Here is a 26,163-nt window from a genome sequence, read left to right on the forward strand (position 1 = left end):
TTTTTTTTAAATAAATATAAAAAATATTAAAACGATGAATTAGTCAAAAATCTAAACGTTAAAAAATTGAAAACTTAATAAACTAAATTTTAACAATAAATATGACCATAAAATATCATGTAATAATAAGATGGGACCCTGCAACAAATTCACATTTTAAAACAACCCACGACAAAGGTAACAATGAACTTTTATAATATATCATTTTTTTTTTAATTTTGTTTAGACAGTAAATAGAGGATTGAATAAAAGTAATTGTAGGTAATGTAACATCTTATAACAAATTATAAAAATATGTACATAGAACACAATGGTTCTTACAAATTATCACATTTATTTATCAATGTATTGTATTCGTCATTCCAAGACAGAACATGATAATAAAGACCTACTTATGTGGTATGTTTGGTTTTCCAACTGGATTTTGATCAAGAAACGAGTGATGGGCAAATGTTTTTTTGCAGTGAAACTTCCATAATTTTAAAGTTATAAAACCTATCACGTGCTGCAATAGATTTCATTATTATTATCTTTAATTAATAAACATTTGGAAATACTTCCAGTTTAAAATCTCAGCATTCCATAATTTGGCCTCCTTGAACAAGTTTTATAGTTAATTTGCTTTACTGTAATCCATATATATATTTTTGAAAGTTAATAAAAATAGTATGGCTTTTTATCAGAACATACACAATTGACAGGAGTTATAGAATGAAATCATAGGAAGGTTTCATTTGAGGGTAAAATTTCCTTTTCCTCACCTCTTACACTCAAATTTTCCACAATAAGAAAAATTTTCCACCACTGATACTGAATTATTTTTTGAAAAATCTGGAAAAAATATTTACATGACACCCCACCCGCGGATGCTTTTTATATTATTAAAAAAAATGTCTTCTTAAATACGACTATTAGACTAAATAATAAATTATTTTTCAACGAATTTGTAAAATATTTATTTCGAAATTATGATTTTCATAAATTTGTTTTTATTTATAAATATTTTGCAGCTATGTATATCTAAACAGATGTTTTAATTTAGATTAAAATTTGTTGGAGCCAAATACATACACAGAATTTGACGGATGCTGCAGGATTCGAATAAACAACCTACGGAACAAGAGGCAATATCCACTGGTGAAATATTGTAAACGTTGAAACTAAATTATTATAAGAAATTGTCATCATTAGTGTTGTCACGAGGAATTGCTGTTAAGTTTTTATGTATATTATTCAACTTCATAAAAATTATATCCACTTTTACAGTTGGTAAAATTGTCTGTGGCACCAGGAACTAAATACAGTAGGCGCTCTGTAATCCGGCACCCATATTTTTCACCTATGCCGGATTGTCGGATATTTATAGGAAATAATTCCAACACAGATTTTCACAGTAAAAATCTTTATTAGTTTATGTAAAAAAGATCTGTAATCCGGCAGTTTAATGTGAAACCTGCCGGATTATAGAGCAGGAGAGCTGAGTTGCAAAATGCCGGACTATTGGACGTGCCGGATTACCGAGCACCTACTGTATTTAAGTAAACCGTGAAAGATCAAAATTGGTTTTGTTTTTTGTAAAATGGCTGACTGTGTTAAATGTTTTATATTAATCAAAGCAATATTTAATAAAATTTAAGATGCGAATATTCCAATAACACAATAGTGAAAACCGATATCGCTTTTTAATTATTTTTTAATCAATCATTTCACTTTCAATTCTTATGAGTCTAAGTGTGTCCATTTGGGTTTCCTCTTCTGGGCAAAACTATTTATTCCTTCTTGTCCATCAGCCATATTAATATTATGAACCATAATTTCCTCCCCGAATTTATAAGCGGTATTTACATCTGTTGACATTTGCTTATAAAAGAAGTGTTTTCCAAGGGTAATAACGGACCGACTTTTTGTCATGATAGCTTCACATATTTTTGCAACTTCCAGATCGAGTTGATCCTCAGGCACGACTTTAGTAACCAAACCGGAATTATATGCTTCTTGAGACGATACAGCATTTCCTATAAAAACAAACAACGATAACCGAGACTGTACAATGTACGTAATATTATTTAAATTTTAAGTTGGTCCATTATTTTGATTTAAATTTTGAGCTTATTTTTAGATCATAATATAAATTATATCACTACTGTCCAACAAGAACTTCTTGGCTACGTGTTAAAACTGTGAACTAACAAGCACCTCCCATTTTTAACCGTGTTTCCATTATAAACTAACAAGCTCCTCCCATTTAGTCGACGACAGCGCCTTTGGCTTGTGCCTAAATCTTCTTGTTGGACAGTACCTATTCAATTGAAATGTTAATTTTTGACATTTGAGTTTTCAAGATAGAAATTTGGGTCACGGTGGCGACACCTCATGAAATTTAATTGAGTGCTTTGTAGAATTCATCCAACTCTTGAGTATTCTAATCTAATTATTCATTATTAAATTTAATATCGTCAATAAAAAAAAAATGTGTTATTTATCACTAGATCAAAGATAATAAACGAATAATTGCAAAAAATATTGTAAAAAAGGGGTTCCCAATCGAGGGTGCATGCACCCCTGGAGATGCAAGATGCCGGTTCAAGGGTTGTGAGAATGAGGTAAACAATTGTAAAAATTTTGCACAAAATTTAAGAGCTTAAAAAAAAGCTCTCAACCCAGATTTTGGACGGGATTGTTCTGTTTGGCAGAAAAACTAATATTGTATTGAGAAAAATTTTTTTTGAAGGAAAAGCTAAAATATCTCGCCTTGGATTCTAGGTGGATTTTTTTGGGCGGAAAAACTGGTGGGGAAATTAATGATTCAGTGGAGGATGTGAGAATCTATTGGACAATGACTTTGTATTAGATAGTTTAGTAGATGAGACTACACCCTCAAATATTTAGATAAACCTGGGAAAAGTCTGAAGAATCCCTTTGTTCTCCATGTACAAAGGTGCCATATCATATACAAAGTATGTTTACAATTAGAAAAACAGTGGGATTTGAGCATTCATAGAATATAATTTGAGCAAACATGACATGTAAGTGGTAATGGCTATACATACTGACAAACCAATTTTATTATGTAGGTAACAAACCTGTCAATAGCATATGCATTGCTTTAGATTTAGGCACACATCTACCGACAGCTATACCAGGTGTTGAACAGAATATTCCAAAATTAGCACTGAAAAGTAATTAATAGTACCATCATGACATTATTCGTACAAAACAACACATAACTTTCATATAAGAACTATGAAAGGGCCATAACTTCTTCCATGAAGATAAACCCTAAATATATGAAAGTGAAGATGAAGAAAGGGTTATTAATGCTAATGGTTAAATTACCTGCAAATTGTTTGTAATTGTTGATACGTAATGCGCTGAGATTTATTTGCCATGACTTTTCTAAGATAAACGCCCAAAAATATTTTTACAATGGACCAATCATTATTTAGAATATATAGATGAATAATCATAAAAAATCACATCACAAACAGTATCACGTAAATAATTATCCGAACCAAACTGTCAAAACAGATCACTATTCTCTTTTTTATTTACTAAAACATCTTCTGGAATTGCTATTAAATGTTGTAATACATCTTATGATTCCCTTTATCTATAGTCCAAACCAGTGGGGACTCTACCTTAGGGGCAGAAGGGGATGATACCGGTTAACAATTAAATGACATCAGCGGTTTCTGTTAACTACATATATGACATATTGATTGTATTACAAAAAAATCAATATACATACCATACTTAATTAAAGATGTAGGTACATACCTAAATTAATCATTTTATGATTTGTCGATGTATAAATAGTATGTAAATCAATTTTATTATTGAATAATATGTTGTAGTATTTCATTTTCCCATCCTTATTATTTTTTGACGATCCCATCTCTATTGACACCGATAGGACATGACTTGTGCCCTACTAATACAATCAACGGCCAGCGGCGGCGATTTTGCCAGCCATCCCTTCCTCATACGAATTTGCAGGATTTATTTTTGAATGCATTGTGTACAATGATATACATATAGTATTCAGCTTGAAAGCTTCGTGTCCGTTAGGTTGATATCACGATGCATATTTTTGAAAAAATCACTGTTACAGTCATAGTGGAATAGCGCCTGTAGACGTGCATGGATTTACTTGCACCAATAGTGTGTATTTTAAACTATCGCGATAATAACTGTTTATACGTAAAAGTGCTGACTATCTCGCCAATGTCATTCTTGCTATCATCGGTGCTATTTGACAAGTCGTGAAAATCGGTTAACATCAAAATGAGTCTCTGCGCGGTGTAGTTCGATTTTTTACCAGCAGGTTCGCTACTATCGTTCTACTGAGCAGGCGCAGATATAGATATATTAGATTATATATAGATATATTTTGCACGGTCCAATTGTCGCGTGAAAATTCAGAAGCTTCTGAATTTTTTTGATTCATGATTTTTTATAATAATGCATTAATATAATTTTTTTTTTGACTGTGTCCGATTCTAATAAGATCATATTACATGAGCCTCAACAGAGTGGAGGTTTGTATTAAAAGATTTTTGTTTTACGAGAAATTAGCCACTTGCTCAACCTATTAGGTCCATACTCCAAACACAAATTGAAAACAATATTGTAAGTATATACCAGACTCAGGTTTCGAACCTGGGACCCACAACATTATAAGCCGTTATTTTGTCTTTTCAATGATATTATAATACATAGGTGTCTACTAATATTAGGTATTAAGTCAATTTGTTTGAAAGTATTGTTATAATACGGAAATTTTAATTATAATAACGGAATTATTGGTGGTATGGAATACTGGTTCATACTATTTGACCCCGCCATCTGAAAAGTGCTAAAGCAGCCACTGGTCCAAACACTTTGGGATTGACCAATACAAGATAAAACTATCAAAATTAGCACAAGCACCTGTCAAACTTTTGCATGAAACCGAAACATACCTACATATTTTGTAAATGATCAACTATTTACAGGCGGACCTCGACTTATGAACGTTCGACTTTCGCACAATTCGCTATTTCGCACATTTCAAAAAAATCGTTTTTTTAAAACGTCGCGCCGTGGGGTTAAGATATCCCCTTCTCGCTCGCTCACAAGCAAGTGCATTTCTTGCGTCACTTGCATCCTGCTCGCACCCGTCACTTTGCTTGTGAGCTAGCTAGGATAGGTTTAGTCTTGCGAAAAGTATATTAGTCTATGGTCTTGCGCAGGAGCGCATGCGGGCGTGTTATGTTGTGCGTTTTGCTAATTTTATTCATTTGAAATATTTCACCCTAAAAATTTATAAACATGAGTGAGAAACGGAAAAACTGCAGTGTTGATACGAACAAAAAGAAATCAAGGACTCAAACTTCTCACAATCTAGGCAAAGATGGAAATTATTAGACGTTCTGATAGCGGCGAATCTTTTGCTTCAATCGGACGTTCGTATGATACTAACAGGTCTACGATATGTTCAATTTTGAAAAATAAAAATAAAATTAAGGAATACGTTCAAAATTGTGGAGATATATCTTTAAAGGTTGTTTCCAAAAGACACGGCATAGTTATGGATGAAATGGAAAAATATATGTCATCATGGATCGACGACCAACATCAAAAAGATGTTCCTCTGAATATTTCAATTATTCAAACGAAGGCTCTTAGTTTGCACAAAGATTGGAAGGCTAGATTAAAAGAAGATTCTAACACGATTTTTCAAGCAAGTAACGGTTGGTTTATATTAAATTCACTGGAGAATCGGCTGATGTGGATAAAGATGCTGCAAAATAATTGCAAACCCCACTTAAGCATGTCTCTTAAACATCTTATATTTACTTGATAAATAAATATTTCAAAATACACACAATTTAATTTTTTTTTTACTTCCCTCTACTCTTGAACATTCAACATTCGCACACCTTTTCACGAACCAATTATGTGCGAAAGTCGAGGTCCTCCTGTACTTTAAAATCTCCGTTAAAATTTAGAATTAATATGAATAATTTGAATACTAACCCTGGAGTAGAAAATGTACTTTTTTCCGAGCATATTACTATATCACAGGTGGCGACTAATTGACAGCCCGCAGCTGCTGCAAGTCCATTCACCTAATTTGGAAAATTATACACTACACAAAATAAAAAAATCTTTATACAATGTCAGCTAATTCTTACAATCCATTGATCCATTTCCATCTAAATATGATTGTATGTGTGAATTTCCTACAGAGGATACTATTAATTACTATATTAAGTAAATACCTAGTATGTCTGGAGCCTTTTATATGAGATTTTTGTTAATCACTACAAGATGTAATGCTAACTAGGTAATAAGTTTTACATATTTTTACCTTAGCTAAGATTGGTACGGGACTCTCAATAATAGATGTCATCAACTCTGTACATTTATTAAATATTGTCTTATGATACTCGATTCCAGTGGCTGCTGTCTGAAATTTTATCCAAAATTCAGTCAAAATATTTCATATCTACATAGTATTTGAAATGTTTGTATTTTGTGGTAAATACCATCTTGATAATATATTGTAGGGATGGCAAACTTATGACACATGGTCACAATTGAATGATATATGGGCAAAAATTGTATTTTCTTTAATGTTAGAAGACCAAAAAAATTTTGCTAAAGATTTTTGAATTTTAATCAAAAATATTCATCAACATTTTGTACTTTCTAATTTCTAACATTCCATAAAATATGAACATTTCCAATTATCATTATTCAATAGGATCACATTAGAATAGTTGGAATTCCAGTTGACCAAACATCAAAATAGTTATGTTGGTCAAATATCAAAATGTATTGTGTGATTTAGAAAAAACATGGTAGACAACTAACCTAATCTTTCTTGGTAAATAATTTATAATAAATCGTTTTGTAAAAACATACAGTCGAACTTGGTTATTACGAGGAAGATGGGACCGACTGAATTTGCCCGTCATAAGCGTTATATCGTTATATAACATTTTTCGCACCACATTCTATTTAAGCATAGAACATAAAAAGTCTGAAAACCATCGTAAAAAAATCTCAAAAATAAGCATAGCATTCATATACTACAGAAGAAGTTGTTTATTGTAACGAAGTGCTGAGTCGCCGGCGCTGGTAGGTACCTACTGACTTATTTTTTACATGCAATTTCAACCATATGCGTGGATACTTTTTCAATGTTGTCGGCGAAAACACCAATTAGGTACTTAGACACTTAACTAATGTCATCAACGTAATCCGATCCCAGCGGCATCGGTCTAGTTAACTGCCCGGTCGGATTTTATTTTTTTGGGTCGAAAATGTTGTTTTTAAACGATCGACACATTAACAGTTTTGCTCGGTATACCCAAGAAATAGCTCGTTATAAAAGTGAATAAATGTATGGAGAAGATCATAAAAAAAAATGTCAATGAATGTTCATTACATCCGAGATCTCGCTATTTCCGTGATCGTAATAACCAAGTTCGACTGTATATTGATTATTTTTTATCTGACACTTGAGATTTATTTTTAAAAATTGGGCATAATATACTTTGACACACGAATGTTGTTGACCATCCCCGATATAATGTACTGTAAAGAAATATTTGCCTAAAAGATTGGTAATAAAAAAATCTGATATGAATCTAATTATAGAAGTTGTAATGTCATTTTTATGTGTAGGTAATGTCTCAAATAATACAGTTTAGGTACCTACTTGATTGTTGAATTTTCTGATAATTTAAAATGAAAGATAATCCATCCTATTAAATAGAGATTATGTATCACATGTACTTGTTAAATAAGCCTGCACTTGACTTGTGTTTCAAGTAATTAATGGATAACTAATGGTCTGGTTATGAATTGAGTACCTGTCTATATTCGTCCAGCTTAAATCACCGCGTATTGTAGCATAGTATTTTCTTTTCTTTAAATTATTTAAAATACATTACCAATTCCTTTAAATTGTGGCCAGCTGAAAATATTGGACCATTTGAAGAAAGGACAACGGCTCTTAGGTTAGGATTGTTCTTATCTTCGGTGATCGTTTTTATCAAGGCGGACATCATTTCATAAGACAATGAATTTCTGTAAAAGTAAGTTGAAAATAATCATGTTTATCGATGAAATAAATAAAATTGTTAACAGGAGGATGAATTTTTTATATTGCTATTTAACACCCACGGTGGCCGCGCGGCTTAAGCGTTGGACTATCACGCCGTGGGTCTCAGGTTCGAATCCTGGTCTGGCAAGTACACATATTGTTTTTCAATTTGTGTGCGAGTCAGGGTATGGACCTAATAGGTTGAGCAAGTGGCTGACATCCATTGTCATTGGTCCAATATATGCTATAACAAGTATAGTATGAAATGAGTCCGATGTTACATTATTTATAGTATTGGAAAATATTTTGTTATAATCCTAAATTTCGGACATAAAATTTGTGAAATAAAATTAAACTCATTAAAGAAATATCATTTATCAGAGCATTACATATCAAATATTCACCTGGTTTTGTTGTGTGAAAGAATTATGTTTTTTACTCCATTTTCAAATGTTGTCGCCACAAGATCATCTTTCACATTTTTTGTTTGTGATGAATTGGAATAGTAGTTGTAACTTAGCCGAGAATGGTTATTTCGAAAGTTGCTCTATAATTGAAAGAAATAACATGGACAATGACATCAGTCATCACATTTTTTTTAAATAACAACAATGGGAAACGGGGGAAATCAACTAATTATAAACTAGCTTACAATAATCCTGTTCTAGGTGTCTTGAATATATACTACAAAACAGGATTATCTTCAAATTAAATTCCTCAACTGAGGTCTCCAAACTTCAGTGTTTGGTAAGTTCTAGTTCATAATTTTGTTTGAAATATGTACTGAACTGTTAAAATAAATGATCACTTACGATACAAACCATTTCAGTTATCGCCGTAATCCGCTGTAGCGTCATTAAACTCATGTTGACTTAGAGATATCAAATGATAAAATAATAGCGAAAAATGCAATGTTAATAATTTGATCGCCAACCTCACAACTTGAACTTCCACATCGGCCGAAAATAAGAGTTAACAAAATAATGACGTCTGTCAAAAACAAATTGTTGCCAGTACCCAGGTCCCGTGGGTATTTAAAAGAATTACTGTATAAGAATACCTGTATCCAGCCAGCTCTAATAAAATCTTTTACTAAAGATTTTTGTATTATTAAAATATGTAAGACTGCATCACTAGATATGGATCATTATTTTTATTGGATTTATTATAAGAACCGTACAAAATTATGTGTATAAAATAGTAGTTTACATAAAAAAAAAACTTAGATGTCTGGTAATAGGGTAATATTTTGTATTCAGAATAGCCTTGAGCAACGAGAACACGTGGGAATCTGACCAATCAAGAGTCGTCTGGCGTTTTGTCATGGGTCGTCATAGAAACAAGTAATTCTGTTCTGTTTAAAGTGAACTTGTTTTTTGCATGTAATTGCACAACACTATTTTGGACATGAATGACGGTAAATATAATAAATTACCACTCGGAATACGTTTCATCTATCACCGGCTTCTTCTTTATTTATTGTCGCATCTCATTTTCACTAACTTTACCTGAAATTACTTCTAAGTTTACAGTAAAAACTGTTATTGTTTTCATATGCTTGGGACAATCCCATATTTAGAAGGTTAAGCAATAGTACCTAGTTGTTTTTTGAGTTTTGGTATCATGGAGTGGTTACATATTTACTTTAAGTTTCGTCCGATGTATAGTGATTGACAAATGAAATCTTATCATTTACCAAAGAAACTTCTTTTTGTAATTATTTTTCTTTCTGTCATACGAATGACATTGCTTATAGATTGAAACTTGTTTATTCTAATATCAATTAGTTTACAGCATAGTGATATCGATTTTACCAGTGATAGTGATATTCGTGTATGTCATACTTATTTTATAAAAAGTTATGGTTGTGTGTACCGGAAAAAATAATTTATGTTTGAAATTTCCGATTCCATGGCAATAAAGATCACTCATTTTTGGTTAGGCACAATGCAAGATTATTGCAATAGGAAGATTGAAATTAATTCAAAGTTATCCCACTAAACTCTTCCATTGGGTTGCTAGTAGATTGCAACTTAAATTATTATTATTAAATTTGGTGGGTATATAATACTCTGAATGTGACTGTAAGCTCAGCAGCACGAACTAACTCGTCCCGACTGCAGCACATCAAATTTGTAAATGTAATTTTCATGTCATTCAGAAAACATATGTAACTTAATGCACTGTCACACATAACGTTGGTGTGTCATTTTTGGTAGAAAAAACATCTGCTTGTTTCATGTAACAGATTTCATTTGACATTGGCCGCAGGTTGAATAGTAAAATGTTGCATCTGCCCATGCTCAGAAGCTTCTTTATTATTCATTTCGGCTAGCTGCTTGATGTCACTTCTCGGTTTGGCCCACCCGTGCGCGAGTTAGTTGTATGAGGTTGCAACTTTGCTGGCCACTTTGATTTATGATCATGTCGCGTTCGAGACGATTTTGTATGTGCAACCGGGCTAAGACAGGCCTCAAACTATGTCCACACATGTGCGCTTTTATTTTCAATTTCGCATCAACTTTCAATTCCGTTTTTTAACACCGAATAGTTTAGTGCATACCTTAGATTGAATACGTTGGGCATAATCCTTCAACTGTCTACACCTATTTTGTAAATAGTTTTCACTTTTTCACCAACGTAGATCATTTCTCGTTTTGAATCCTTCGAAATAATAGTATTTTTGGCTTCTTTGGTGTAAAATTATAATATAACTTACGTATACATTTGTTAGCCTATTGCGTCGTGGGTCCCAGGTTTGAATCCTGGGTCTGACAAGTACACATATTGTTTTACAATTTGTGTATGAGTCAGAGTATGGACCTAATAGGTGGAGCAAGTGGCTGACATCCACACAGACAAAAACAAAATCTGTCAATACAAACCTCCACTCTGTGGAGGCCCATAAGATCCTATTAGGATCCGACATGGTCGAAAAAAAAAATAATACATTTATTGCGACATCATTTGGTTGGCAACACTTATGTGAAGTTGCACGGAACGTTGAACAAAAATTCACTGATGAGGCTTGAGGTGAGCTTTTGCGCTTGTATCATGCTTATACTGCGATGCTTTGTCTAGTGCACAAGTGTGGACATAACTTTATATTATGTTCGATCTGGATCTTGATTCAGTTAGTTTAACCAATGATCGCAATCCAGATTGAGCGTGTAATGAGCAAGTTGATGGATTGATAAACTGGATCGCTTGAATTTTCAACATCAATCTGATCAAATGTGATCCAGATTGAATGTCTAAAACTAAAACTCTAAAATTTTCTACCATAATTTAATTGCAACTTGCATGTTTATCAAATGTTCTATTCATTTACATGGATTCCACATAGTATGGCTTAGATTTACATCCATTTCATAAAATGAAGTTTTACTAACTTATTCACCCAGTGCATGCTTATTGCCTATTAACCATAAACGGTCAAACCGACATTGAACTACATAATATTATTACAACTAACAGTGATTATCGTTTGTGACAACAGTGAGAAGGATTTTAATTGAATTTTCACATTAGGGATACTTTATCTATAAGAATAATGCTATATTTATAATTGTTAGTTCATTAAGATCATTTCATCCAACCACTTTAAAAAGATTCTGATGGAGACACCGTACTTAATTCAGAAACCACGACACACGTGGGCACACGATAATCAACTAGAGTCTGTATTCTATAAACTGACGTACACGTCACACGGTAAGCATTCTGCCATCGTATTCGACTATTGCAAGTTTTCAATGGGAGGGAACGAGAGGGAATGTAGTGCTGAATTTGAAGCGGGGGAGAAACCACACGCCAGCTAATAGCAGACAAACTCTACATATAATCGCATGCATGCCTTACAAGTTGATCAACTTGGTCGAAATATTATTCCCACATATCAATTGACTTTCAACTGTCATTCAACATACAGTTGAATGGCAAAAATCGCCACGTGAGAACGCAGCATACAGGGCAAGGGCTATTTATAATTTTCTCCAAGTATCACAGCCCACTATATATTATTATAATGTAATAATAATTAGGATTTATTGATTTGGATACTTTTCTTTATTCATTAGACCAGGGACGGCTCTTGTATAGGAGCAAAAGTGCAGTGCACCTCCGTTTTAAAATTAAAGGACGATATCCAAAACATAATGATACGAGTTTGCCATATTAAAACTTCCCGCACATTCTTCGCAAAAAACACTAGCAAATCACAGCGCGCTTGTCCTGAAACCTTATTCATACTTGAGGGGAGCATAATCCGATATGTTCTGCCTGAAACTTATTTGTGATGTCATACTAGAGTCCAATTTCTATAAGCTGGCATACACGTCATCACGGTTCTTTTATGAACTAGCGGAAATAAATTTCTAAAATCCCCCCGCTTCAACATCTTAGCACTGCATTACGTCCGTCCCCTGCCAAATTCATCGTCAATGCGACGTGATGACGTGTACGCCAGCTTATAGAAATCGGAGTCTAGTATGAATTTCATAATGAAACCGTATAGTGACTCATTCGAATATGGGGTATTTTGACTGTCTTAACTATTTTACCACGTTTTTATTAGCTCGTATTCTTGTTTGTCCAGTACTAATTTTTTCTTGTGTGTCCGGTACATTTTTTTATTGTTTGTCCAAGATTTGTATTGGACGATTGAAGATTTTTAACTAACTTCCTGACTAGCTAGACATTTGAAACTTTTAGAATATATCATAACACGGCGACAATGCATTCTATTAATACTTTTAGCCATTTTTAAGCAGAATTGAATTCATTTTCAGTTAATTCTGTTTTGTATGGAAAGTTATTATTGTTGGTTGCTAAGTGGGTCCTAGCAACTAAATTATTAATATACGTGCGTTACTATGGAAATCAATATGAAATGTCAAAATGACATCAGTATTTCTATCAAGTACAATAAAAAGTTTTTATTAATACATAGAATTGTCAAGTTTATATGATTCAACAGAAAATTTAAAAACGTGGTATATAAAAAGTTCTTTTTATCTTGTAATTATTAACTGTTTATAACTTTAAATGTTGCTGTCCCGCCTGAAACGTATGCTTATTACGAACTTTAGCGAATAAGAATCTCCTTTAAAAGTTATAAATAGGTATTCACAGTAGTCGAGGTCGGAGGTCAGTCGAGGTTCACTGTTGTTCTAGGAAAGTTCGTTAACAATTGAGAGTATTGAACAGTGAGTGAATAATATCGTATTCGGCTGAATATATTAAAGACAGTCGTCGCGATTTTTCCAAGACTGGAAATGTAGGCCGAGTGACACCCTTTACAACATTTAAATTTAATTCAAAAATGTACAGTTAAAGGCATAGTGGTTAATTGAAAATTTAACGTGGAAACGTATAAAAAAGTATCATGTCATGGTTGTGCGGTTCTTCCTATCTCGATACTATTCTGTTGTGTCCATGTGTCACCGATGGAGCATTATCCATACTACTGTTCACAAATAATAATTTACTCGGGGAGTATTTAATGAAAGCGTTAAGCTATTGCACATAATTTTTACAAGTAGAAAGTGAGCGTTGCTTCTCAACTGTAAAAAGGATTAAGTCATTTTTGAGAAATACCATGACTCAAGACAGGTTAAATGCTCTTGTGATGTTAACTATCGAAAAAAATGATAACGTTAATGTCAGACTTCAATTTTCGTGTAATCGAAATGTTTTCAAAATCCAAAAATTGGAGGATGGACTTCTTGCATAAATAGGAGTCTTTTTTTGCACTCCCTAATATTCTTGTCACCGGCCGCTACTGCATTAGATTAAAAAGTGAGTTTTCGGTTCTGAACAGTGTGGTTTTAAAATTAAGTATGTTGGTTTTAAGGAGAAGAATTTCATTTTCCTCCATAAGTAAAGTAAATGTTATTATTTATATTTACAGGCATTTTTGTGACATCAACATTGCCAACAGATGACACATAAATAGCATACCCTCTTATGAATGTGATAAAACATTTTTTTATGATAAACTACTTGAACCAATGCACCTGCCACAACAAAAAACACAAAGTTGCCAGCTTCGCAATCGACTGAACATATTCAATGCCTACTTTGCCTTTGCGTTGCACAGCATGCCTATTCGTGGTAATGAAATTATAAACTAAGTGCGCATCATTGGTAGCTTGCCCAACTATTCACAGCCACCTTGATTGTGAAGTGCCAATTATCGTGAAATGCGTATTTCTTTTATGTATCATACATAAAAAAATGACCAAGCTTCACGGCAACAGTTATTCTTTGTGCCCATTGAATAGTTTCTTTTTACAATCTAGTAGACTGTATGGGTTGCAACGAGATAGTCTTCTGTGGTTTATATTAGTATTTCATATTTTTTCTGTAAGAAGAGCCCTAGTGGTTATCACTCCTCATAATTATTCAGCTTTTTTCCCAAAATAAGCTACTCACCAAGGGTTCCAATCATGAATTTCAATCCTCAAATAGGAGACAAGTGTTGTGAACTTGGAACGATACTATTCCTTTGATAAATATATTGAATGTTGCCAATTTTGTAAATCTATCTTTCCCACAAATCATCAACAGCATTGAAAGCGTCATATGTAAATATAAAGAAAGTGTTGCCTTACTACTGACTTGGTTACTTATTTACCGTTATCTGTGATTAAAAAACTTATTTTAGAACTGTAATATCAATACCTACAAGACATTTTGTTTACCTGTGCAACTCTGGTAAATAAATCCCATTTCACATATGAGAATCTTACTGTAAATTAAACTGGTATACAAAGTCACTTGCAGCTGATATAATCTAAAGTTGCTTGACCAACCTTTTTTCAACTTCACTTTGATGTGTCAAAGCTCCATCTGTTCAGAAGAAAGCTTTTCTTCAACATCTTTGGATGATTAGGCAAAGGCGTTCTTAATCATTTACCGTAGAGATATGATGACAAGTATATAATATCAATTGCCTCGCCTTCACCTGTTTAAATAATGAAAATGGAGGCCTTTTTTGACACTTTGGTGAACTGCGTATATTTACAATTTTTTATGATTATTCATACAAATATTTTAAATAATGATGCTTCATTGGATAAACGTTTTTACATTTGTAACACAAATGCAAGGCGTTTCTATGTCTCAATGAGTGTTTTTATGAAAGTTAAAATTTGAGTTTTTATGATAAGTATTTTTATTATCATCATCATTAGCCTGAATCTATCCACTTCTGAATGATTCTCTCCAAACTGGTTCCACTACTCAGTCCTGCGCAGTGTGTTGCCACATATTTCTGCTGAACTTAACTACTTTGTTGGTCCAACAACCTGTTGGTCTACATTTTGGACGTTTTCGATCTCCTGGATACCACTGGATTTCTCCAGGAACTATCCCATATTCGAGCCCATTTCTATTTTAGGTTTTTAGCATACACTATTACATTGCGTACCCTTGTCCATTCCCTTATCAAAATCATCCTGTTTTTTGTCCTCTCATGTCCTCCATACTATGCTGTGTTTTTAGAGACCTCTATGACTGAGGATCCATGTTTCGCATGTGTAGAACACACAGGTTAAACACTTTGCGTTTTAGGCCTAATAGGTCACGTTTGAAGACCTAATTCAGGCGACTGAAGTACTCCAGCCCAGTTTTGTTCTGCAAACAATATCATCAAAATATACATCTATCTATTAACACTTTTTCCAGATAGATGTATTGTAGTCCTTCGCCTGTTTAAGATCAGTGACGTCAAAGAGATTCTCTTTTCAGTTAAACACTACTTCCATCGTACATGTTTGTTTATGCCTACGTTTCTACATTTTTTATTATATGCATGTAAGTAGGTATAATTAAAATGTTTGTCGATTGGCTAGAAAAGTGTGGAATATGGATAGTGGATACTATATTTCCGGGCTGGTTTTCTTTTAGGCATGCTTGCTTACTATTGTTGAAAGTGGTAGACATTTATTTCTACTACACATTTCTTCCAACTTATTAAATAAGAATTATACGAGGGTGGGTCAATAATTCCTTAGAAAAAAGCATTAAAACAGGTTTTATTTTTGTATTTTTTTTTTATTTCTCAACATAATTTCCTTGGAGCTCAATACACTTGGTTAGACGTTTCTCAATTTTTTTTAAACCGTCAGAAAAATAAGTTTTCGGAAGGTCCTCAAAATAAGCATTTGTCCGATCGATGACTTCTTCATTTGAAAAAAAACGTTGTCCACTTAGCCATTTTTTTAAGTTTGGGAAAAGGAAAAAGTCACTGGGGGCTAAATCTGGCGAATACGGTGGGTGGTCGACCAATTCGAACTTCAATTCTTCAATTTTAGCCATTGATCGTAAACATGTGTGAACACGGGCATTGTCCTGATGAAAGAGGATTTTTTTCCTGTTTAAATGAGGCCGTTTTTCTTCAATTTTGTTTTTTAGCTGGTCCAATAAAGATGCATATTAATCCCCTGTTATTGTTTTTCCTTTTTCCAAATAGTCAACGAAAATAATTTCACGTGCATCCCAAAATACAGTAGCCATAACCTTACCAGCTGATTTTACGGTTTTCGCCTTCTTTGGACATGGTTTGCCTTCGCAATCCACTGCTTTGACTGTTCTTTCGTCTCGGGAGTATAGTGGTGTATCCATGTTTCATCTACAGTCACAAAGCGACGAAAAAATTCATCCGGATTGCGTTGCATGAGCGACAACAGGGCTTTAGAGGCCACCACCCTATTGCGTTTATTGTCGACTGTGATCAAACGCGGCACCCATCTTGCAGAAATATTTTTCATGCCCAATTTGTCATGTAAAATAGAAATGACGCTACCTTTTGAGATCCCTGTAACCTCAATTATCTCACTCAACTTTAATCTTTGGTCACTTAACACCATATCGTGGATTTTATTGATCATTTCTGGTGTAGTCACCTCTACAGGACGTCCTGAGCGTGGTTCATCCTTTGTTGATGTACGACCACGTTTAAATTCATTTAACCAGTTATAAATAGTTGCAAGTGAAGGAGCAGATATGCCGTGAACTAAATCCAACTCATTTTTTATTTCCTTTGCTGTTAACCCTTTTATATTAAAATGTTTAATAACAACTCTAAACTCAATTTTCTCCATTTTCCATTTTTCCATTTTCCACAAGCAATTTTTTTTTTTAAATGTACGAGAAACACACAACAACCCGACCAATCTGATTGAAACTTCGCAGCATACTGAATCGGTAGTGCCGCTGCATGAAAACAAACCGCTTGCAGTACTAGTCGCGCCACCTGTCGGCTTTTCTAAGGACTTATTGACCCACCCTCGTAGCATTCCGACTAATATTGCCCAATGTCCTTGATTCCTGAACATATACTGATGAATCGTGAGTAGGTGATGAATAATTGTGAGTGACAATCGTTTTTTCTTCCAAAATGTAGACCAGGGGTAGTCAAACTTTTTATACCTACCGCCCGCTTTTGTATCTCTGTTAGTAGTAAAATTTTCTAACCGCCCACCGGTTCCACAGTAATGGTGATTTATAAAGAAAATACTCATAATGAATTTTTTTTTAAAAACCCCTACCGCCCACCATGAAAGCTGGAACGATAGGGACCAGGTAGACTACCCCTGGTGTAGACCAATAAAAAAATGATATGATATGCCTACTCCACCTGGTTGAGGTGAGTTCAGAGACTTGCGTTCCTATAATAGAACATTATAATCGTTATAATTGGCTGTGAATCTATTAAAGTATTTTTTTCTTAGTTTCAGTAATACCTATAGTTACGCGATCGCGGTATATAGACAACAGAACAGACTAACGTTTATGTATTTTTAATATACCTAATACAATAATAATGATATATTCATAATGAATCATTGAGGCCCGCAGAAAAATTAGATACGAAAATGACGTCAAATCATCGGATCCATTACTGTTACATTCTGTTACCAATCAATAAGAATTGATGCACTGTCTGCGGCGCACACTTTTGCGATCGAAATTATTTTTTTACTATTTTTCATGGGCCACAGTTATAATAATAATAATATGCGATTCTACGGAATGTCGTAATATTAGTGGTACGACGTATGTACCTATACCTGGCAAAATTATTTTTGTCTGTATCTCTTCCTACGCTCTTATGCCGTAATGTATGTCGATGTCGTATGATATTAATATAATTAATAAGTAGGTACCTAATTGGTCGCATAGCCGAAATCGAACGTAAATAGTTTATGAATTATTACACGCAGTCAGAGGGAAATTAGAAATTTAGACTTTGCATGCGTATCGTTAGAACCCATATTATTCAAAATTCTTTTCAAAGGTCAACGTGTGTTTCAGACAACGAAAAATTAATTCCTGCTCCAAAGCAGGTGCCGCGGTGGAATGGCGCACGCCATCATTTTTTAATGTTAAATAATTAACACTGGCAGCAAGTAGTCGTGTTCTTTTTTTGTTTGGATCAGCAATTTTATACAATGTAAAATTGGCGCTGAAGTCTTTAGATACCTACCTGTGCGGCCGCGAAGACAACGAGATAAGATCGTAACCGTCACGTATGTTGTTCGTGTGTACATTGTAAATTCATTCATAGGTGAAATGTTTACATAACTAATAATGATTTTGCGCCTCAAGGATTCATTACGTCGAAATCTCCCACGTGACTTCTGTATGGCCATTTGCAATAAGAATAAAAAGGCGCGAATATCGACTTGGATGAAAATTGTATACATATTCGCATGAACAGTGGCTGTACATGCAGAATTTGACGAATCCTAATGTAATTCAATATTTTCGTATGATACTATCATTAAAGGTTGCATAGAATAAGGCTTCGATCCAAAATATCTTCTCTGAGCTCGTCCTGTTGATATCCATTCGAGTCTAACTTGGAAATAAATAATATAATTTTCCTAATGTATTTGCATTATTTAAACATTTACGATTTTCCTGTCTAGGTACCTAATAACCTACACTATAAAGCGTTTAAAAATATATATTTTCATACTAATGTGGTTTGTAGATAATTAAATAATTAATGGTTAGGAACTTACCTGTAGATACCTATTATTTCTAATTTATAATGTTTTGAATTAATGATAATTAATATTAAGTTAATATTGTCACTGTAGGTACTTGATGTAAATTGAATTAGAATTACAACAATATTATTGATGGGAATTTTGTAATATCCCATTGCAATCGGTGTTAGCTACCCGAAGTTCACTATTCGGCATGCTCTATGACCTATGTTGGATATAATACAGTCAGAGAAACTTGAAACCCGGTACCTACGCTAAAACCGATTAATATGGATTACTACAAAACGTGAATTACTAGAATTTTCCATTTGTTCTCAATAACAAGATTTAAAAAAATGTTTAATCGCTACTACATAGTATTGCTATAAGTTTAGTAGGTATGTATAAAATATACTGAACATCGATTTTAATGCACGTCAATGATCACATAATAATATGGTACAACATTAGTGCCTGTGTAGTGCACCTTCCTCCCGACTTAGAACAGAACAAAATCTTACGATTGTACGTTTTAGAAGTCAGCAACCTTCTCTGGCAGTAAGCCAAATAAGTGTGCAATATAAAACGTTCATATTTTTGGGGTATCTCACATATTAAAATCAATTATCGACTCATGATAAATTATTGAACCGCGTAAAAAAAAATCGATAAAATCAGAGATGGAGCATTGTGTTACAAATTACAGGTGATTTGGATAGATACCTACGTAAGTATCGTAAGGTTTATCATACACATGTACTAATCGGACCGAATAATAATTAGGGGCCACAACACTTTGGGAACGTAAAATCGTGACGTGAATGACGTAATTTCCCGTCATAATAATAAGATAATAATTATTATCAATTCTGATGAATCTCTGAGGAGCTTGTAAATAACTTATTTATTAGTAGTTATCGAGTTATTGTGCGTGGAATATGATAATTTATAATATTATGTTATAATATGTTACCCGGTTTGAGACCTACTGCTCTTATCATTAGCACAGCTCATAGATAATAAACATAGCACTGCGTCGCGACTTCGCCATCTTTAGCAATATGAAGGTAAATATTTATTTAATTCTACTTTTACGTAAGTACTCAATGTTAGCCATGTTAGCATAAACTCAATGCTCATTTAACTCTACGCTTGATATCGCTTATCTAGATAATATAAAATGGAGATGAATCAAAACATTAAGAAATTACGGCCTCAATTTTTCACATTTAAAACCTCTCACAAAACGGATTAATAAGACAGAAATATGTAATTCAGTCGCTATGGATCACGACTTTGAAGCCGGATTCGGTTTATTACTTTATGATGGTCAGACCATAAAGCGCGCCGAGTGTCCTCATTATATTACCAATATTGAATGTGCGTTTCGTTTTTTACGTAACAAAATTGAATGCATTTTATGATTCGGGCGTAACTAATGGAAGTATTATGTATATTCTTTAACACGAGTTTATCCTATTACATTTCTCCACAGTCGAGATTTAAACATTGTAAACCCATTTTCAATTATTTTTGTGTTCCCTGGTACCCGAACCCATAATTTCTATGAAAGAAATAATATTCTTTACTTCGTACCTTCATACTTTTTATTCCATTTGTAAATAAAATGTTTATTGGCTATCTGAAGCCAGTCTTCATTTGTAATGCCTGTCAGTTGTAGAAGGGGTATAAATATGTTTACATAATTCATATTGATGTGACCTTTCCTTAAGTATTGGCAGTAAACAACATTGATCTCTCTCATTAATTGAGAAATTAATATTTCACGAATGATTATTGTGATAATGCCAATTAAAAGAACCTACACACTTATAATATTTTTACTCTTCATCCACATTTTTTTACAATTTTACGTCAATTCATCTACATTGTACAACAACAAAATTTGTTTATTGTACTATTATTATACTATCATTATTTTTTAATGATATGTAATCCCATAAATTTAATTGCGTGCATATTTGGCAACCCTGCGGAATTGTCAGCAAAATAATATATTAGTACCTATGCTCTTCGAACAGGCACATCACGTCTCTGAAAACAGAATATATTTTTCTTGTTGCATATAATTATGTCCAAAATCCATACTGAATTGATGCCTGAAAGTCATACTGCCTTAGCTGATAAACCTATGTATTATAATTTACTTATGTGATGTACCTAAGTATTGTAAGATCTTGGCAATGTCGTTCTGTGCAAGAAATGATTTCAGTTCACGTAATTTTATTATGGATATAAATTTGTCGTATTGAAGATTGATTATGATTTACAAATATATTTTAATAATTGATATTCGTGTTCTTTTCAAATAGGTACTTCAATAATATATTAAGCATTGGTAATTATTCTACTAACATTTTTGTCGAGGGTGCATTGATATTATGTATTTCAGCGACTAAAGGCTAGGGCACATGGCAATGTTTATAATATTACTTTCATTTTGTATTTCACACATTATAATCATTTTTCCTTTCGACGAATTTCGTCAAAGCGGCCGCCGCATTTCAACAACCTCTTCCAGAATGTTGGGTGCTTTGGGTAACACTGGTAGATACTACTGCATAATATTATCACCGACCACTCTTAGGTCTCCAGCGCATCTATTCTATACACAAGGCTGATGTCGGCGGCTATCGAGGGTAGTTTATCATATTTATGTATTTAGCGGTAGTTTTTACAATAATTTAACCGTCTGAATTGTCAAAAAAGTGCTATGTTTTAACAGCACCACTCTTGGCTGTGTTAACTTTTAGAGCGAGATAGATAGTTTAGACGGCTAACTTATTGTAACAATTTTAATACGTACCGCAATATATAAATATGATAAACTCAGTGACGTCCCTAGACAAAATGCCGCCACTAGGCAGGGCCAAAATGCCGCTTCATGTTTATAGAGTATTTTTTATAATCCTTTCATGACTCCAATATCTAAGAAATCTGTTGTATAGATACATTACTAACAAAATATAATTACCACTAAGACTAAATCTAATTTTATTTAAGTAAATGTCATCTCTGCTTTAATATACAATATCGCGAATCCACGGTTTCAGATGCATTTAAAAATACACCTGGTAACTTCCAAAACTCGCGAGTGAAATAATTCGCAAATCGGCACGTGTCATTGCTGGCGATCAAAGACGTGGCGTCCAAGGACAACGGAGGTAAACTAGACATCACGAACCCGAAAAAAATTGCAGTCCTGTTAAATCTTTTATGTTTATTAATACATTTTGTTTCCAACCAGTGAGCTGAATTTTTTAATGAAAAGATATTTTAGTTGTTACTAAGTTTAGGTAGCTGTTTCTACATATACCTAATGATTATTTTCTATTTGCCGCCCTTCGAATAAGTGCCGCCCCCAAGCGACACTCAACCTGCCTACCCCCACGGGACGTCACTGGATAAACTACCCTCGATAGCCGCCGGTAACAGCCTTGTGTATAGAATAGATGCACTGAATGACTTAGGTTTGGCAAAAACAATATTTAATTTCGAAACGGTCGTACTTTTATAAAAGTTGAGTATAGCACACCTTACCTCTCGATTCTCGAATGTGGTACAGAGTTGTAAATACATACCCATTTACATGACGTGTGCTCAGTGAATCGGACGGCGGTAGGCATCATGAATGATCTCAACAGGTTGCATTCGTCTTGACTTGATTCTTGGGCGTCGTGGTTGTGAACGATTCGACGAGCTCGATCGCTCATTGCCATTGTTTCTGTAAAAGGCGATAAGCGTAGGCGACTTTGACACCGAAAATAGAACTGCTGCATGCGTAGAGGCGGTGGAGCATTAACGTAGGTACTCGTCAGCGATGAGACGTGTCTCCAGAAAAATAGAGACAAGTTCGGTTGATTTTTACGCCGATTCTTAAAATAGCGACACCTCGGCGACATTTTTACCTAGGGCGGCCCGGCGGCATGATCAAGCGACGAGCCTACAAATCTAACTTATTAATTCAGAAGGTCGAATGTAGCAGCGCGTACTCAATACATGGTATTTCAAGAATAATTGAGGTTATTTCATTGATTATTATTACTAAACGGCACTAAAAAACATTCCAATAATATGCTTCCAATGCTTCACTAAAGTTAACTAATGGCGGTTACCACTGCTCGCTTTTGATTTCTTTCGAAACCGCAAAGCCAGTTTGTGGATCCGGAAAATAGCTTACCTACCGTCTGATCTTCGGACATGTTTTCGGCATTTTTATTCGTCTTAACGAGCGTTCCCCGTCAATCATGTTCAAGTGCTCCATCTGAATAGGCTGAGCATATTTTCGTTCCTTAAAAATAAACAAATACGTACACCGACAAACAAATTTCCTGTGCACGGGGTATTTCTGTACGACTCCGGTCCACTGGCTCAGTTGATTGCACCGCACTTTATAAGTTATATTGTTTTATCTCGCACTTGTGTCGTCCGATAAAGCCTCAAAATTTGTTCCATCAATATGAAAACGTTGAAAGCGCTGTTTTTCCACAAAGGTTAGTAAAAGACAGTGACATAAATCCACAATAAACACAGTTCCCGGTCGTTCAATATTACGTTTCCGGTGAACTTTCAAGTGGTTGATTACCAATCGGAATCTAACTAGAATTATTTCTCTAAATAACTTTCATCTCATACTTAAATATTATAGCCAGGAAAATATACGTAACATTGCTTATTTTGCGTCTGTGATTGTTGCTTTTTTAATATTAAATAAAACTTTTTTTTATATTTCAGCTGATTATTATTATTAATTTAAATGATGTAAAATTACGTAGAAAAATATGTATTCATAGGTAGATATTAAAATTAAAATAACGTTTTGCCCGATTTGCAATTTTGTTTCCAACATTGGGTAAGCGTAAGCATACAGAATTATCATTTGCATATTGAACTTTACCCTTTCGATAATATTATGTTTATTTCAATAGAATTATTGATTATAATAAGCTCAAGACAGGTTTTTTCGTTTTATTAATAAACATATTTATTTGATTTAGGTATGTGCCTACATAATGAGGTAGTTTTAACTGAAAGGATGATTTTTTCAACATACCTCATTAGTCTAAGTGGCGTTAAAATTGTGTAGTGGTACATACCTATTATCTAGGTATCTATTTTTACCAATAATTATTAGGTATTGTGGCAATATTTTTATATTTTGAAATATGGTATTTTTTAAGTATTTCTTCAACGGCCATGTTCTTGTGAAAACATCCGGTTAATTTATATTCTAATGAATTTTATTTTGAAACATTAAAAATAAGTAGTTTAAATAGACATTATTTATGATTTCCTATTTTCATTTTCACATTCAAAACTTGCGGTTTTCAGTGTTATGTAAAAACTGGATCCTTGAACAGTTTATTAAAATAATTCAATACATTATGGACATTGTAATATATTAATTTAATTGTGTGTTCAAATTGGTGGCAAAGTTGTAAACGTTGTCTAAGGTGAGATAGGTACTCATTTCTAGGTGAATTTGATCTGGCCAATAGGTACAATGTGATAAACTGCTATTTGGCTTATTTTACATAAAACATAATATTGCAAGAAAAAATTCTGCACATTGAACATGAATGTCTGCAGTAGTCAATTTATTGGCAGACGAGTGTGTTGGAATTTGGAATTTTATCGTCAAACTATTTATGCGAGTAAAAACCAGAAAACACAATAATTACTATCAATGATAACAACTTGAAAAACCTTGCCAACTCAACATTCATTAACCTAGTGTTATTTTTTTTTTAAATCTTATAATATTTTTTTATTTTTAAATTGTACATACCTATCCAATACTATTGAATTTACATACGTATTTATGGTGAATTATTAATTTATTATTAAACTGTGACTTTGTATGACCAGCTACTGCAGTGGTCGGCAACCTTTTGAAAGACTGGGTAAAAAAATTCAATTTTGAAAAAATATTTGGTTAGTTGGTAAAAGTTTGAAACAAATTTTTAATATTAAAAAGAACAATTTGTATTTTTATAAAATAAAAAATATATAGGTACTTACATAGATTGAAAATATATAATATAATACGTATATTTGTACAAATTTATTTTATAAAAACATATACTTAAGTAGGTACATCAATATAATATTTTTATTACTTGCTTCCTTGGTTTTTGAATTTTTTTTTGATTCAACATTTGACATATACGTAGTTGTCGTAAGTCGAACACAGGAATCAAGATTCTCTGGTGTTGATCGATTTTGATAGTATTCTTGACACATTTCATCTGAGAAAATGTTTCCTAACAAGAATATGTTGAACTAAATGCTATTATTTTAAGCATGAAAAATTTTGTGGTGACGATGCCCAGCATGATGATATTGCGTTCATGTGATCGTGTTCTGTGTTTTCAAGATGCTGGCGAAGATACGTATACCATACGTCTTTAAATCCTCAAATCTCGCGTTAAATTCCGTTTTTATTGCGTTGATATACGTATTTCACAATTATATTCTTATCTACATCTTCAATGCCTTCATGTGTTTTTATTGATGGAAAATATTTAAATATTTTACTTTTGATATCATTTTCAAATACAGTTTCAAACAAAAACCTTTCCAACATTCAAATAATTTTAGAACAGTGTGTTTTTTACACTGAAGCTGTGAATTTAAACTATTATCATATTTTCTTGGTGGGTAACTCAAAATGTTGTAGTGGGTAATTCAATTACCCGCGGGTAGTAGGTTGCCGACCACTGAGCTACTGTGACAGATTGTGACAACTATAAAGAGGAAGCGAGGTGATGGCTCTAGTGTTGCGATGTGGGTATTGCATGAGTATTGGCACCTATCAAGTTATAGTTATCACAGACTGCCTAACCTGCACTGTATTGAGCTTATTTATTTTAATGGGTGTTTGTATGGTAACTCTATCATAATGGTGTTCGTGTCAACACCGTCAAGTCAAATTTCTAGAATTAACAACACCATTCAAATTACGCTTGTGGGTATAACAGTCAAAGTAGTTTTCCAAATATGCCACAAAACTTTATTTGTAAAATATTATATTTTATTACCCATTAC

General features: G+C 33.4%; 2 protein-coding genes across 14 annotated transcripts in view; one reads left to right on the forward strand and one right to left on the reverse strand.

Moving 5' to 3' along the window:
- Positions 1-224: 224 nt before the first annotated feature.
- Positions 225-9,113, reverse strand: LOC147068046 (enoyl-CoA hydratase domain-containing protein 3, mitochondrial). Of its 2 annotated transcripts, none has more exons than XM_085952685.1 (7): positions 8,908-9,113; positions 8,500-8,642; positions 7,944-8,079; positions 6,353-6,451; positions 6,019-6,110; positions 3,084-3,172; positions 225-2,015 (listed from the first exon to the last, which is right to left on the reverse strand). In XM_085952685.1, the coding sequence occupies exons 1-7, from the start codon at positions 8,959-8,961 to the stop codon at positions 1,720-1,722; spliced, it is 909 nt and encodes a 302-aa protein (XP_085808811.1). In that variant the 5' UTR covers positions 8,962-9,113; the 3' UTR covers positions 225-1,719. The 2 variants fall into 2 exon arrangements, with proteins under 2 accessions (XP_085808811.1, XP_085808812.1); XM_085952686.1 differs by having other exon boundaries at positions 8,917-9,075.
- A 279-nt stretch (positions 9,114-9,392) lies between these two features.
- Positions 9,393-26,163, forward strand: part of LOC147068047 (uncharacterized) — a 36,863-nt gene continuing 20,092 nt past the window's right edge. For 4 of the 12 annotated variants that reach the window (XM_085952275.1, XM_085952273.1, XM_085952274.1 and 1 more), the window contains exon 1: positions 9,393-9,512. In XM_085952275.1, coding sequence (XP_085808401.1) covers positions 9,503-9,512 — 10 coding nt within the window. In that variant the 5' untranslated portion in view covers positions 9,393-9,502. Of the gene's footprint in view, positions 9,513-18,375; positions 18,631-22,911; positions 23,139-23,258; positions 23,610-24,084; positions 24,251-26,163 lie in introns of those variants that run through there. The other 8 variants (XM_085952272.1, XM_085952269.1, XM_085952271.1 and 5 more) reach the window with 6 other exon arrangements.

Source organism: Rhyacophila brunnea, unplaced genomic scaffold (genome assembly GCF_057557595.1).
Source record: "Rhyacophila brunnea isolate RB1 unplaced genomic scaffold, BYU_Rbru_1.0 scaffold_3, whole genome shotgun sequence".
In the NCBI taxonomy this organism is placed as follows: domain Eukaryota; kingdom Metazoa; phylum Arthropoda; class Insecta; order Trichoptera; family Rhyacophilidae; genus Rhyacophila; species Rhyacophila brunnea.

Bases quoted from the DNA above. Each gene is read 5' to 3' on its own strand.
- LOC147068046 (XM_085952685.1), bottom strand. From the start codon at position 8,961: ATGAGTTTAATGACGCTACAGCGGATTACGGCGATAACTGAAATGGTT. The intron at 6,111-6,352 runs GTAAAAATATGT...TTTCCAAATTAG, and splicing joins CCGTACCAATCTTAGCTAAG to GTGAATGGACTTGCAGCAGC. The intron at 2,016-3,083 runs GTTTGTTACCTA...TTGTTTTTATAG, and splicing joins AATGCATATGCTATTGACAG to GAAATGCTGTATCGTCTCAA.